The following is a 15,671-nucleotide window of genomic DNA, read 5'->3' as shown; positions in this document are numbered from 1 at the left end:
CACACAGAAAAGCGGCTGCCTGTGTATCTGGAGGTGTGTAAGGCCTCTGACAAAATGCAGCTGCTTAGAAAGAAATGCTTTTTTTTTTTTTAAAAATCGACATTTTAAAAAAAGAATCTTCCCTGATTTAGTAAACGCAATCTTTAAATGCAGGCACACATTTAATATTAAGATGATTACTGTGATGTTAAAGCACAATTTCAATTTTTATTAACCATTAGGGAAAAAAAAAAGGCAGATACGTAAATGGAACCATACCTCAAAGTTCTTCTGCAAGTCTCTGCAATAGTGGCACTAGTGCTGCTAAAACAAACATATTGAAAGGTCACGGGTGCTTAAAGAACAAGTTTATTGACAATATCTTCACAAATAAACAGTCTAAAGAAAATTTCAGAAATCTCTAAACTTAGAAATTTTAAAATTTTGTTCTCATTGGCAAATATTAAAAAAAAAATCCACAAAGAGAAGTAGAAGATGTCACTATATTTTTAAACTTTCCTAATTTCAACAGTTTGGTTCAGTCCTTTAATTTTATAATACACATCCAACCCTCAAGCACAATGCAAATGAGTCAAAGTACAATTTTCCTTCTGTAAGGGAATCTCAATCAATAGATTTTTTTTTTCTTTTGGCAAGCATCTCCCTGAATCCTGTCTGCTTAGAACTTGATAGGCAACATCAGCAAGAAATAACTTAATAAATATTCCAACTGAGCCAAATTATTCCAGCATTAATCAAAACCTAGATTTCCCCGAAATGATACAAAGCATACCATGTAGTACAAGAAACTATCTGCATGCATTTTAGAGGTCATTTTTGTACTTCAGGTATGTGAACTTAAAACCAAAAGAGGGACAATTCTGATAAAAATGTACTCAGATATTTCATAACATTAATATTTATTGCTTTATATGAATACTGTATTGAAAGCCCAAGCATTCAGTTTACACACAGAAATTATACAATTATATACCGTTTCACAATGGCAGTGAGCACTCATTACAATCTACAAAAATCTACTTTACAGAAATTTAAAAATTCTAAATATCAAAAAGGTACAGTTGAAGAAACAGGTATAAACTTGGCAGCCAGTAATTGTGACTGGGAGGTTGCAGCTTGCATGTCTTTAAATATGGGAACTGGAAAATATTTGAGAGTTTAAAGCAGTAGTTTGTGCTTTGAGCTGGTTTGGAAAAAAAAAAAGAAGTAACACTGGCTGTCAAAGTAGCATGTTCAAAAATATTTAGTTCACTTCCAAAATGTTATACAAATCATGGTGATTTCTATGCACCCCTAAACCTTTTAGTTGTTTAGCTCAGGTACATAACTACGGTCATATATTAATTCTTCCAATACAGTGGTGTGATCATACCGATGCCATCTGCACACACCTTAGAATAATTGAGACTTCTCTACAATATTCACAATGCTCCAAGAAGCACTCAAAAAGGCAAGTACCTGTTCATTTCTTCCAAGATATTTTCTTATCATATTTTCAAACATTTCTTCTACAAAAGTTTAAGCTAACATTTTGATTACAGCGTTCTCAACATAAAGCACATTTTCTCATAAATAAATGAAATCCTTTCACTCAGGCACCTCAGAAGTATACAAAAGTGTTGTAATCTGAACAGTTCTCTTGGAATGTGTTTACTCTGGTGTTTTCAACAACGTCAGTACTTCCAGGGTTTCATATGGGCCAGATTTCATTTGGTTTGTTTTCCAGAGGCAAAACAAAGTGCCTTGAGAGGTGAACGCAGTCTTTTCCTATAGAAAAAGTATTTGCTGTGTTTATCTTTTATAGAAACAGAAAAATATACCATTTCCCCCTTAGAACAGTGAGGGTACACATACGTGTGCATGCGTGCATATATGTGTGTGTGAAATGTAACACATTTTAAAAACACACAACATAAGGTTTCATAGTGTGTATTCAAATAAAAATCTGGAAACCAGCATGAAACCCCATATTTCACATGTCAAATGTTGAAACTGTAACCAAAATATGAAGTAACTGCTATAGCTGTCAGAAAGAGACAAGACAAAAAGCTTCCTTGCTTACATACAACTAGGTGTGGTAATCTCCAAAAAAGTTGTCAAAATTATAATTACCTTCCAGTTTAAAAACTTTTATTCTAAATAAAAAAAACTATACACAAACCACTGATTTGACCAAACGAAAGTTCAGCGGTAAGCAGGACCTGAAGGAGCTGGTATTCACAGTTCTTATCATGTACAACTCTTTCAAGGTTCAATCCATGAAGAAGTTTATTTTACAACCTGCTGCTTTTTGTAAAACTAAAGGTCCACTTTATTACATAAAATTATTTATACAGTGTAAAACCGGAGCCTTATGGAAAATACTGCATCTAAGTGTATTTAAATTAGTCTTGCTCCATAGGTTCATCTGCAGCTTCTGTGGCTTCATCGCTGTTTTCCATAGGGGTCTCTGATGAAATTTCTGGAGTTTCACTAGCATAGGACCCTAACTCTTCAGTTTCACTGCAGTCAGCTCCACTACTGGCAGATCCACTAATTTCACTGTCATCTGAGTGTAAATCCTTCTCTGCTTGAGACTGATCAGACTCCTCCATTTGATTGTTCTCCTCAGAGGTGTCTTCATTCACAGTTGAGGATTCAGTGTCTTTTTCTTGCTCTTTTCTGTCTGGACCAGCATTTCTGGGAGACATGAAGGACTCTAGAAACGGCGAAAGTACAGTATTACTAAGGCATTTTTAAAGAGATCTTAATCCTGCTACTTTCTATTCCCAGCTATGCTGAGCAGTACTTCTACAACACAGCCAAGGACAGGAAAAAGTGACAATCCCCGATTTAATTTATTAGAAAATGTAAAGCCACCTTCATCAGGATAACCAAACTATCCTAACACACCATAAAATAAAGTCCATTTTTTTAATTAAACAGGCAGCTTCACTTAATTAAGCTTCAGTGGATAAAGACAGTGTCTAACAAACAAGTAACTTGTTCTTGCTTCCCCACGTTCCTCCATTTGTCTTCAGAAGCAATCTTTTGGAAATATTGAAAACATTACTGTTTCAAGTGCACATCCATCATGATCTAGAGGAACATTTTACAAATACATGAGCCACAAAAAATAAATATGAAAAGGAAACTCTGGAGCATATGTACAAAAATCAATCAGTCTCTTCACTGCAGTTATCTTTTTTTTTAAAATTAGGTACAGGGCCTGCCTTAGAGTGAGGCAATTTTCACTCTTCTAATAGGATCTGGAGAGATTGTTGCTCAGCCTCCTCAGCGAAAGAACATAACTTTATATCTGTATTTCAGTAATTTATTAACAATAAAGACAGTCAAATGTAGATATGACGCATCCCCCTTCTGGAGGAGGGATGAGAACATCTGATGATACCCTAAGTAGGGATTCTCAAATTCTTGGTGCATCATTACCACCCTCATGTAACTTACTACCTAAGAAGCTTTTAAGTACCATTTTATAAGGTTTTTATATAGAGATGCAGGACAAAGAAAAAAGTAGTAGTAGGAGAATTGCCAAGTTATGCAAAGTTGAAGTATAACAAGCAGTTCGTCTTTATGCACAACTGGAGACATTCAGCAATCCCAACAGCACTGGCCTCCAGCAAAGAAAATCCCAACTCCTTGGAAAACGCACAGAGCAAAAAAATAAAATCTGCAATACCTTCCTCTTCTTCCTCTGTACAGTGCTGTCTGGCACAAGTAGCATCTTTTTCTTTATCCTGAGATGTAGAGGATGTTTCTGTGTCTTCCCCCATGCCTAGAGAGACTTCACTGGAGGCAGTTTGGTTAGGTGCATCTCTGGCTTCCCCTTCCTTGTCAAATTTAAGTCTTTTTACCTCACGTCCTTCTGCTTCTGCAGGATCATCTTCAGAGTGCTTATTTTTTACCGGGCTGCTCTGAGTACCTTCCGATTCAGATGCTGGTGATTCACTACAAACAACAAAAGCAGCTGTAGTTTTTATTGAAGAAAAACATTCTGTATCTTGTCACACTTTAAGAAAAAAAAGAAAAAGCAGCTACTTCTAGTTAAACACTCTACAAGAGATAACAGTAGAACTCATGTCACTTACTACATAACAAAACCTCAAAGCCATCACTCCTTCACCTGACTGTCGATGAAAACGCAGAGTGGTCAGGCTACTCGGGCAGGTCCAAATTACAGACGGCTCCTACTGTCAGGATGAGCGGCAAGCATTTATGAACTACCATATCTGGTTATAGTTTAATATCCCAACACAAATATGGTAACTGTGGATTCCTGAACTCTGTTACAGTCTTCATTTTTACTATACATCCCATACACTCACAAGATGTGGCTACTGCAACTGTGGAAACTTGAGCTAATAGTTTATCTAGACAGCCCAAACAGTAGTACATACACATCAAATCCTGCTGCAGATATTTGTATGTTAAGACTTAATTATGCATACCTTAGATGGCCACTCTCTTTTAAAATATTTTTAAAATGTAAGTGAAAATAACTGAGAATAATAAAAACTCAAAATACGTTACTCCTCACAAACCTGTGTTTTTTATCTTCTGTCTGCTGCAAGCTTGATTCTTTATGTTCCGTGCTGTCTGGCAAACCGTTTGTTGTCATAGGAGTTGACAAAGAAACCTTCGGTCGATTTACTGGTCTGGGAGTTCCAGGACCATTTACATTAGATCTTTAAAATAACAATAAAAAATTAACCCATCCTTTTAGTAAAGTAATTTGCTCTTAATAGGTAGAAAGCAGCTACAACCTTGCTTTAAAAGGTTATCAAAACAAAACCAAAACAGATCAGGTACTTTGCTATTTTATATTGAATAAAAAAAATTCCTTGCCTACAACATGCAAGCTATGATAAAAACTTTAAATAACAACAAAAAAATTCTAAACAATGAGATTACAAAAAGATCAACAAATAGAGTACCACAGTGTGCATGTTCATGCCTCCTCTACCCTCCCTCCCCCAGTATTCTGTGTTGCACCCCATTTTTGAGGCTACCTATTTGGGATCAGAATAGGTAATGATAAGGGATCTGAACCAGCTCTTTCCAGAACTACCTTGCTTTTACCCAGAAAAAGTTAACTCCTAAAACGGAACTTACCTGTCCGAGTACCCTGGTGAATTTCCTGGGAACATAACACCATTCATCCGATTTAAACTATTGGAATTATTTTTCCTAAAAAAAAAAAAGTTACTAATAAAGGAACTTTAATTACTTTAAGCTTGTTTGCACAGAATTCCCCTCCCAAACTTAAATAGTCCCCCACTTTCAGTCTTCAATGGGTTCTCTATTTATACCTATAGGCTAGGAGATGAATTTACAGCGCTACTGTTATCGAGGGGTATTTGTTTTTTCCACCACCAGCTATGGTATAAAACAACAGCTTAGTGTTTGGGAGTAATACTGAACTGTACCATATATATGAGTCCAAAGCTTGTTTGTTCATTTCCAAATTGCTACATGCAACACTTGCAGACCACTATCACTACTGTTGAAATCATTATTGATAATGAAAACTGAACTCTGCATGGCTGTCTTTTGGATACAGTTACTGCCAGCAAGAGGAATATATTAGACACACACGTGCACATTCTCTACTCTACTAAAACAAGCTTGAAGTTTCAAGAAAAAGAAGATTATACTTACTCTGAAGATGGATATACACAGCTGACAACCATGACATTCTGTAATACACAAACAACATATTAAGAGTTCCGAAACAGAAGCTTCAGCTCTTGACAACACCCCAAAACTTAACAAGTTACAGGAATTTGGCCATATCTGTTAAAGTATCTCTACAGAAAACTGGGTTGAAAGCTACCAGCAGATGACAGATCCATAAAAAGTATCTCTGCTCCCTCTTTACACGGTCAGGCCATGATTACACTCAAAGTCAGTACTTTCATAAGTGGGTTGCTGTCATAACGAGACCAGCACATTAAGCCTCAGGCCCAAGTGTTTGTAATTTCTAACTGAAGTATCTCTGGAAAACGAAGTATTCTCAAGTGCTGAAAGATTTCTGAATTGCTGGAGAAATGCTCTATTCATACGCGAGTCCTGCATTCAAAAGCATGCAAGCACTATCAGCTATTTTTGGCACAGCCATATTTCAAATGTTAAATTATTCTGGCCCAACATAAACAAAGGGCAGAAATAATGATTAATTCAGTAAGTTTGGCTTAGCTACCCCTCCCTCTTCAATTGCACTCCAAACTAAATCAATTTTAACATCTAAAAACCTAGCTTAAAAATTAAGTAAGTGTGTCTCTTCAAATCAATACTTAGCCCAATTATACAGGGGGGGCTTTTATCACAGGGCCAGCTAAATTAACCCAGATGAACTTTAACAAGGGTTCTCCATAAAACCTGAGGTGTGGTTTCACAGATCTCATTGTTGGCAAAGAAACTGTTTGTGAAATCCCCGTCTCATCATTTATTCCTGACCATCTCCTTCCCATCTTGACTTGCAAGAATACACCTGACTGCATCCACTATAACAGTGAAAACCACACCATTTACAAGTTAACCTTTCTTCAACTGAACAGTCCAAGTAGGATTTTCTTGATGGCAAAATTGGCTTGAGGTTCCTATGTGGAACCACATCCTGGAAGTCTTTTACCTACTTTTGAAAGATCCCACATTCTGACAAAAGCTATAAAATGCCATTAATTGATATCTGTATGCTTTCATGAAGGCACAGTCCTCTACGTAAGAGGATTTACATAGTGAAACAAAAGACACTGGGGGGAAGGGGTGTCCCTTCTCCTTCACTTACTAGATCTAATCTGAACCCAAATGTGGAAGGAAATGCCTGATCAAAAAAATCAACTTATTTCAGCTGATTATTTGATTATTTCTAGCTAGGACTCAATATAAGTGGTATTACATCCTCCACAAACTACAGTTTGAGTACTGCACAGTCATTAGGAAACACAACAGTTACAGCCCTGAGATTTATTTTTTGTCTTAAATAAGTTATTTTAAAACTGCTTTTTGATGTTTAAAGGTGTGAAACACTCACATGCTTGGAGTAGCTATTAGCTGTACTATAGCTATGAGCCATTATGAAACCAACAGACCTTTGAGAGTAATTCAGAAGTTATTTAAGTGGTACTTGAGACTGTTTAGCTGTGTTTTCTCTCAGAAAAATACATACCTTTTCCACACCTCTTAGAAATTTGTCTGTTCCTGTGTAATTCCTCCTAGGATCTGTCAGCAACTCACAGAGTCGCTGAATAGTGAAGGGGATGCTGCAATGAAATAGATTTATAACAATTTAATTTTATTTTAATGAGTACGACTGTTAGGAAGCAACAACATTATTGCTTCCTCCCCCTTACTGAGAAGACAGAAAGAAAACAGTACTGAAATTTGTTATCATTAGCAATATAGGGTAGTAACTCAAGGCCTTGTTTTTCCCCCGTCTCATACAGCGAGCTAACAAAGCAGTCTTTTGTGCTTACCACCACAAAACTCTTAAGCAGAATCCTAAATACATCATCCCACAACTCCAACAATTCATTAAAATGAGGAAAAGGAAATCAGATCAACAGTAAAATAGTTTAAGACTGTATTTATTATTCAAATATATAGAACAGAAATGGTAAGCGATTCAAAACAAATTTGAGTCATACACACTAGAGCTAAAAAATTCTCAACTGGTAGTTTATTTCACATTTTACAAAATACATTTACAGAAAAAGCATTAAATGTCGGAATTAGCTGTTACAAATACTCTATTTTGCCACAACTTATCTATCAAGGAACAGCTCAGTAAAAATAATTAAACTCAGAGTAAGATGTATAAATCCATAAGCATCACATTCACACATTCTGTTTTCTGACAATTCTGCACTCTATTTCACCCTTACTTAAAAGAGAAACTGCCCTTTCAGGCAAGCAACACTTTACATACATTTACCAGTTACCTGAGATGTCATACACTTTCATTGCAAATTCAGTGTCACATTTTAACAAAATTGTGACTTTTGACAAAATAGTAAAAATACTTTAAGTTATTTCAATAATAATATATAATTATTTATATATTATTATATATAATTATTTCAATAATAACAATAAATGCATTTTTACAGTTAACTATTTGAAGTTATAAACATTTCAAAAATTGAACTAAGAAGAATATTTGATACAATACAATACTTAAGAACCATTTCTTGATTGGGAATACGACTGATACACCAAGTCCAGAGCAAGATCAATACAGACTTACACGTGTGTGTGTGTGTGTGTGTGTGTGTATATCCCTATACTGTAAATTTTTGTAAAAATTCAGCTTTTATTATTTTCTGAGGAGCTCAGTACACAGTATGTATCTCAAGCTTAGTTCATTAGCTAAAAAGCCACATCTTAAAGATGCACAAATCTACCACTACTTCAGTGCAAATGGGTCAGCATAGCTATGATTAATCACACCACATGACATTTCACTTGAACTAAAAGCAAGCAGTAATCGGAAAGAGAGTGACCAAGTATCAACACTTTAATTAGGTTTTTCAGAACCGTCTGTACATTACATTACTGAGGAAGTTACAATCCTCAGCTGGAAAACAGTAAGGAGGTAGGCTACAATGCAACCACCCCTAGCCCTAGCTCCAACACAGCTACCTGAAAAAAACCCCACAGAGTGTATCCCATTTACCCTACCAGCAAATGCCTTCCCTTGCTATTCACCCTGAATGACACCATACCAACTTATCTTTACTTGACTTCTAAGAATAGAAAGATGGTGAAGTTAATCTCCATCAATCAGCTGTGGAGAGTTAAAATACAGCTGATGAAGCATTAAATACATTAAATACTTGCAAAAAGTAATGTTGTAAGATGACAGTATTTCCAAAACATTTGCTTTGACACATTATTGCTTAAAAGCAAGTAAAATGGCAGAAACAGCATGTTTTGGCACACAGGCAAGATACACTTCACCTCTCTATTTTGACCCAGAAGTATCTCCTCCCCCACCCCCACAATTTGGTGAGTACCAACCAGAACAAACCAGGAACAAGTATTCCTTTTAATTCAATTTATTTCATGAAGGCTCTTAAGCTTGACAATGCTTCTGTCATTATTAATTCCCCTAAAGCTTCCTCAGCACCAATCAAATAGTGCTGCTGTTCAGCAACTTTTGGTGAACCAGTAATCTTTCCGACACTCCAATTCTTTATGGTGTTCAGCTTCCGTGTAGTGCCCTCTCTTATTCCCAGCTCTAACTCAGTCAAAGAATTTACTTGGTCTGTTAACTTTTCCACACAGGTACAGCACTAATTCTATCTATTGATTCTCACTGATGGCCATTTTGGTTTTGGGTTGAAAAGTCTATTAAATTACAAAGTCTCTTTAATTATGGACTAGACTGTCCATTCAAAATCAATTTGTTTCACAGAAACAAAAATACACAGAATTTTAAATTAGTTTTCACCAGCCAAATCTGTAAGACATCCTGGAGAATCACTGCCTGGCTAATTTGAATTCAGCTGTACCTAACTGGACACCTGGAGCACAAAGACACAAAGTGTTTTGTGAATATCAATACAGTTCTGGCTTCTTGGGGAATACGCATACTCTAGAAGTAACTGGAACTAGTTTACTTCTGCAACTAACTCCAGAAGTAAAAGCTGCCTTCCTATTTCACTCTCAGCTATAAAAGGTTTAAATAAAAGCCAAGACGAGTTCATTTCCCTCCAAAATTTTCCACAGTAAGCTGAACTTCGTTTACTGAGCAGCAGGTGGCACCAAGCGTCACACTATCACCTCCTTTGCATGTCATTTGTTCAACATTTGTACATGTTTTTAGTTGGCAAAACCCGAAGTTAACTTCGCCTCATGAATTCTTTTCAGTAAAACTATGATTTTAAAATAGTTTAACAATGTGATTTTAAAACAGAAGTAGTTGAAATTGGTGTAAATCTATACACAAACACCAACATGACAGTTTGCGAGCAGTATGGCAATTGATCTTAAAACACGTAGAAATTTAATTATTTCAGTACATGGACAGTCCTAATCTGCCTACTTAAGGTAACCACTTAAGATTCTATACGAACACACTCAAAACTGCACTTCCTAGCAGTGTAGCTCAGAATGAATTACAAAGCAAAAATTCATTGTACAGACAGATTCAATAGGGATCTGGGAAAATTACTTATAACAGCTATATTAAATTTTAGCAAAAAAATATACATAAATGGGAATTTAGATTATGATTATGTCTATTTTATTCATGCTGTGAAGGCTCCTCTGTCAGAGATCCCTAATAACTTACCTTGGAACTTTCTGCTTCACTAGCAAAGGACAAAGAAAACGGCAAGTCTTTTAAGAAGTTCCTATTCCAAAGCAATTCTAAAGTATAGCATGAGAATCTGGCTCTGCAAGCACATTACACAATGTCAAGTAAGATACAGCAAGGTTAAAACAGCTGGTTTGTGCTTTTTTTAGAAGACACTTCCTCTAGAAAGAGACCAAAACAGAGGTCACAGTTAATTTGTTACTTCTCTGAGGTTTTTTTTAAAGTTTTTAAAAAATTAGCTAGTTTTAATGAACTCTTTTGCTCCCTCTTTTAAACAAACACCAGTAAAAACATCCAAATAATAAAGCCACATCAAGTAGCTTCCTTTTCTGCCCTGGTATGCTGAAATGACATCCACAACTCTAAATAAGAAGCCTGAATGTATCCAAGCACACAAACCAAAGCCTGCTGCTGTTACTTTTTGGACACATATCCATATAAATCAGCTTTCACAGTTATATCCTCACTGCAGGTGTTGTAGGATTTACTAGATGAACTATTCTACAATCCTAGATTCTGAAACATCCTAATGTATTATTTTAAGGTAACTAATGGATGCAGTTTGCTTCCTCAAAGACTGGGTGGTTCACTTCAAAGTATGAGGAAGCTGAGCACCCTTGTGTTACAGCAATAGATCAAAACAGCACGGCCACAGAGTGAGCTCCAGACTCATCACCCAGAGGTTTGTTTAGTACACTTTGCAACAGCAGAAGGTAACAGCAGTCCATTCATTAGCTGTCTCCACGCGAGAACATTACAAATTTTGTGGGCAGCGAGACATTAACAAAAAGCTGGGGGAGGCGGGAGAGAGGCAGACTCGGGCATAAAGGATAGGTTTGTTTTTAAATTCCTTCAGTGAAGTAGCCCGGTCTAAATATCGGGTAGCTGAGAACAAGCTGAATTTCACATTCTTAGAAGTATTCTACACAAGCGCAATTTGAGGGGGTGGGCAACGGAGATGAGATCTGACTTACAAGAAACACTTAAACGGCAAATAAATTAAGTAGTATGGAACAATGACGGTAAAAGTGATTAACCCAGCATCGAAATATGGTACTAAGGATGTGTTGTTAGTAGTACATCCAAATCTGAAATTTCAGGGTAAAAGGGAGGCAAGCTTTATAGTGTGCCCATTTACTGACAACCTCAGAAAAATGCTGAAAGTCTCTCTTAAGCAAGCATTGAGACTCACAAGCAGGATGACTCAGCTCACAGTAAGTATGTAATCCAGTTTAGAACCAAGAAAAATACTATATAAGCTGTTAAAAAAAGATACAACAAATAAAAGACAAAAAAACCCAAAAATCAGGAGCTTTATTTTAAAGGAAACAATACGTCCATAATTATGAAACCAACAAAGGGTATACACTTCATCTAAGACACAGTCAGCAACAGATCGAATACCGCAAGTCTCTTAATTACTAAGTATCACTCAATCTATAAATTCGAATCTGGCACAATTTAACAATTCAAAACCAGGTACACCTCGCCTCCTGGTCGTGCCATGTTTATCATGGCATTACTTCTTCAACAGCTACTGAACTGCCACAAAGCAATTAAGAACTGAACACCAAAAGACTTCAATTAGGTATTTCAAAATAAATTAAAAGAAATCTGACTTTACAATTTCACCTGTTAAATGCACATAGTAATACCATGCCTCATTGAAGGGTATTACTTAAAAACTAACCACATATTGAAAAAACTGAAGTGACTGACATGCCACAGGATGTCATAATTTTCATTCAAAGACGGAATAAAGTGAAAGTTCTGAAACTACTGTAGCATGTTTCCAATGTATATATTTGCTTCTGCTCATCTATTTGAGAAAGCAAAACGAACAGTCACAGATAGATAGTACAAACTACTAAGTTAAAAATTGGGAAAATCTTTTTCATTATCCTGATTTTAGAAGACAAATGATACATACCCATTAAATCCAGTGACGATTTTCAGGATTCTTTCTTTCATCTCTTCAAAGGGAATATATTCCACGTTTGGGTTGGGGGGCCCTCTTGGTTCAGGAGCTGAGGTTCTGAAATCATCCATTACTTTCTCCAGTTTGAAAATAAAATAGCCTTTAAACTGAGACCACTGAACCCTGCATAAAACAGAAGAATTAAGACATATGCAAGTCAGCCCTAAAACCACAGAAAAAACAGTGTAACTATGTTTGCAAAACAACATTCATGCTGGTATGCTGATCCTAAGATAAATGAGGCAAGTAATGCAGTATTATTTTTCTTCCTGAATTTAAAGCACGATAACTATTTAAATAATTACAGTAGAACAATATTACACAAGTCAGTTGCCATTAACAACAGGGTAAGCCATTTCCTTAAAGAACCAATATCCACTCACAGTTCAAACCTAAATGTGAAATATGGACACATTCTAGACAATTTACCAGTGAGCCTACATGCTGCCTAAAGTTTTCACCCAGCCCACACGAGAAGGGGCAGGGGACAAAGAAAAAAAAAAAAAAAAAAAAGAGAGCATTTCAAGTCTGGAAGCCATACAGCAATTGTACACAGCATTATCTGCTTCTGTTACAAAATCTTACCGAAAGGCCTTTGGTAACGAACTGCTCAGTATCCATGCACCTTAAAAGAATTTAGTAATACCTCTTTTTCCCAAAAAGGCAAATATATTTTGTATCTCAGTTAGCACTTGCTGATGCATATTTGAGCAAAGCAACTTTGACTGCTGAAAAACGTTCCCACAACAGTAAGCAATGTATTAAGATCATTCCAAATTACCTTCTGCCTTACAACTTAAAGCTTTATCACTTGTAGAATTCTATATAGGGAATTTTTCAAGAAAACACGTCTCCCACACTGCATACAATGGACAAGGTGGGAAACTGCTGAGAAAGCCCTTCTACACCCATGGCCTCACAAAACAGTCACAGAAGAAATTCTGGGCCTCCTCTGGCTAGGGTGTTTCTTAGCAGCATAGAGAGCAACTTGAAAGCAACCGATTTAGTTCAGTTACTATCAATTTTATTCTATTAATGCTGATGCAGGAGCTTTCACAGTTACAGGATGGAGATATTAGTGGAGAAAAAGAAGAAACAGGGAGAATAAGAAACCAACAGTAAAGAGAAAAAATTGTCTCTGACATTTACCTATAACATCTGGAATGAACAGGCTCAAATCAAACTAGCCTAAAATCTGAACCCCTCGACAGCCCTTCAGCTCCTGCTGGAAGAAATACTCTTTAGCCACAGGCTGTATTGCTACAGGCTGTCTTTGGTAGCAGTGCTAGCTTAAGCAGCCCTGACTATTTTCAACCCCACGTAACATCTGACCTTCTGTCGGGCTGATAACAACTATTTGTGCTGTGAACTACACGTGGTGACTCCCCAGCAAAGCTGACATTTGTGTGCTGCATGCTGTTCTCAAGCACCAGTACTACCAAATATAAAACCACAGGCCAGTGAAGTCCTAGTAACCCACTTTCACCAGAAAAACAATGCCATGTTATCTTTAATTTTCTCCTTGTCTCAAATAAATAATTATGAGATTAAAAGGGGGAAAACTTAGCTCAGGTTTATCTACAGAGGTTCAAACATGAAACCCCCGTCTTTCATTAGGAGTAATGGATTTGCAAGAATGGGGGAAATCCGAAGAGGAAAGCAAACATCCCTTTTCCTTCACAAGAAACCATTAAGCACCTCGCAACAGAAGTGAACGCAGGACTTAGTGAATAACAATAAAACCAGAAACAAAAATAGGAAGAAAGAAGAAACAAGGTCCCAAGAGGGAATGGCATGGACAGCTTAAACAGCATCATTGAGTCTCACTGGATTATTGCTCCAATTAGCATTATACAGCCAAAGCAGAACACTATCATGTTCCCAATGTGCAATATTAGGCACTACTACTGCAAATGTTAAATTAAAAAGCTATCCAGTTCTGCAGTGCTACCACCACAAGACCAAAGTTTTCATAACAAACCACAGATTTAATACATAAGCACATCACAAAACACAGACAGAAAAGACCCAGTAAAAAACCCCATGACAGAGCAGGATGACTCCCTACAGAGCATCCCAAGAGCTTTACTTGCCTCATGAAAGGGGATTCCACTATTATTCTAAACATTCTTTGACAACCCCATTTAGATATTTTTTCACACTTTAAAACTTGAGCTGTTCTTTGTTTTCATTGTTATTTATTTCTTGCTAAGTAGTAACACTTAGCTTTTCATAGACCATTAACAAATCAGTGTTGTGTTGCTGCAATAAACCAACAACATACCAAGTTTAAAATGGCAACCTACTGCCTGAAAGTAGTACCTGCCAGCTCCTCTTTGCAATGCAGAAGCTACAGGAAACAATGAACATAACATTTTGCCCCTATACAGAAGTCTAGAAAACTCAGTCATTTTAAACCCCTGTATTTTTAGTTAGTATTTCTTCTATTATAAAAAGGCTAAGAACTTGCACCTGCAATACACTGCAATATGGACATAAAAAGCACCTTTCATCCTGTATTTCAGAACACTTGATAAATGACTGCCAACCAGTTGACACAGTCCAGCTTACAAACAGAAGCAGCAGAGTTTAAGGATAAACTCATCCTGCAGTCACAAGCCCAGCTACAGCTAACCCGGATATAGCAACATCAGCTTTAAATCAACGGAACAAGCCGCTGCTAGAAGCGGTGTAACCACAGTGGCGGGAGCTCAGGACAGGCTTGTTGTTTAGACTTTTACTCCATTTCTCAAGCAGGTTTTTTTCAACATTGCTGAACTCCCTGCTGCTGCGGATGCACTACTAGCAGCATGAAAGCTAACTGGTTAAAAACAAGTGGTACGTTCACATTGCAATCATAGATGTAACTGCAGTTCATTCCATAAACAACTGCTTCGTAGTCAGAGGTGACCCATGCTTCTAAAGCATAATCTCCTGACCTCAGTGTTGCAATTTAGACATTAAAATATGTTCCCATTTTGATGATGGTCTTGAAGCACTGTCAATCTATGCAACTGGTTTCTCATGAACAGTTTTATCCCAGTACCAGTAAGTTACATGGGAACTCTGGCTACTCAACAGGAAATACTACTGAGTCAGCTCTAGACTCTTGAACTGTGTAGGTAAAATTCAGTCCTGCAGTGGCAACACAGTGGATTCCTGGAAGGCAGGAAGAAGGGGGAAGGTTTCTGGAGGCTACAATGCAGGCCACTTGTTTCTTTTAGGCCCAACTCTTCTATCATTACCCTAGGATGAAGGCTCTCCAACTTCTGCACACCATCCCTCGGTTACCTCCTTCCCACCTTTCCTACCAACCCAGTAAGCAGCAGTCCTCTTCCCCTCTTTCTTACCTCATCTACTTATTCTGTGTCTGCC

The 15,671-nt window shown here is 37.0% G+C and overlaps 1 protein-coding gene across 2 annotated transcripts in view; it reads right to left on the bottom strand.

The window, feature by feature from the left end:
- Window positions 1-352: 352 nt before the first annotated feature.
- Window positions 353-15,671, bottom strand: part of PPP4R2 (protein phosphatase 4 regulatory subunit 2) — a 33,686-nt gene continuing 18,367 nt past the window's right edge. The window contains exons 3-9 of one of the 2 annotated variants that reach the window (XM_075713846.1): window positions 12,249-12,419; window positions 7,169-7,262; window positions 5,659-5,696; window positions 5,113-5,187; window positions 4,542-4,685; window positions 3,680-3,948; window positions 353-2,698 (exon numbers count right to left, since the gene is read on the bottom strand). In XM_075713846.1, coding sequence (XP_075569961.1) covers window positions 2,385-2,698; window positions 3,680-3,948; window positions 4,542-4,685; window positions 5,113-5,187; window positions 5,659-5,696; window positions 7,169-7,262; window positions 12,249-12,419 — 1,105 coding nt within the window. In that variant the 3' untranslated portion in view covers window positions 353-2,384. The remainder of the gene's footprint in view (window positions 2,699-3,679; window positions 3,949-4,541; window positions 4,686-5,112; window positions 5,188-5,658; window positions 5,697-7,168; window positions 7,263-12,248; window positions 12,420-15,671) is intronic. The other variant, XM_075713847.1, reaches the window with a different exon arrangement.

This window comes from Pelecanus crispus, chromosome 7, assembly GCF_030463565.1.
Source record: "Pelecanus crispus isolate bPelCri1 chromosome 7, bPelCri1.pri, whole genome shotgun sequence".
NCBI classification, from domain to species: Eukaryota; Metazoa; Chordata; class Aves; order Pelecaniformes; family Pelecanidae; genus Pelecanus; species Pelecanus crispus.
This window is presented reverse-complemented; position numbering and strand designations above follow the sequence as displayed.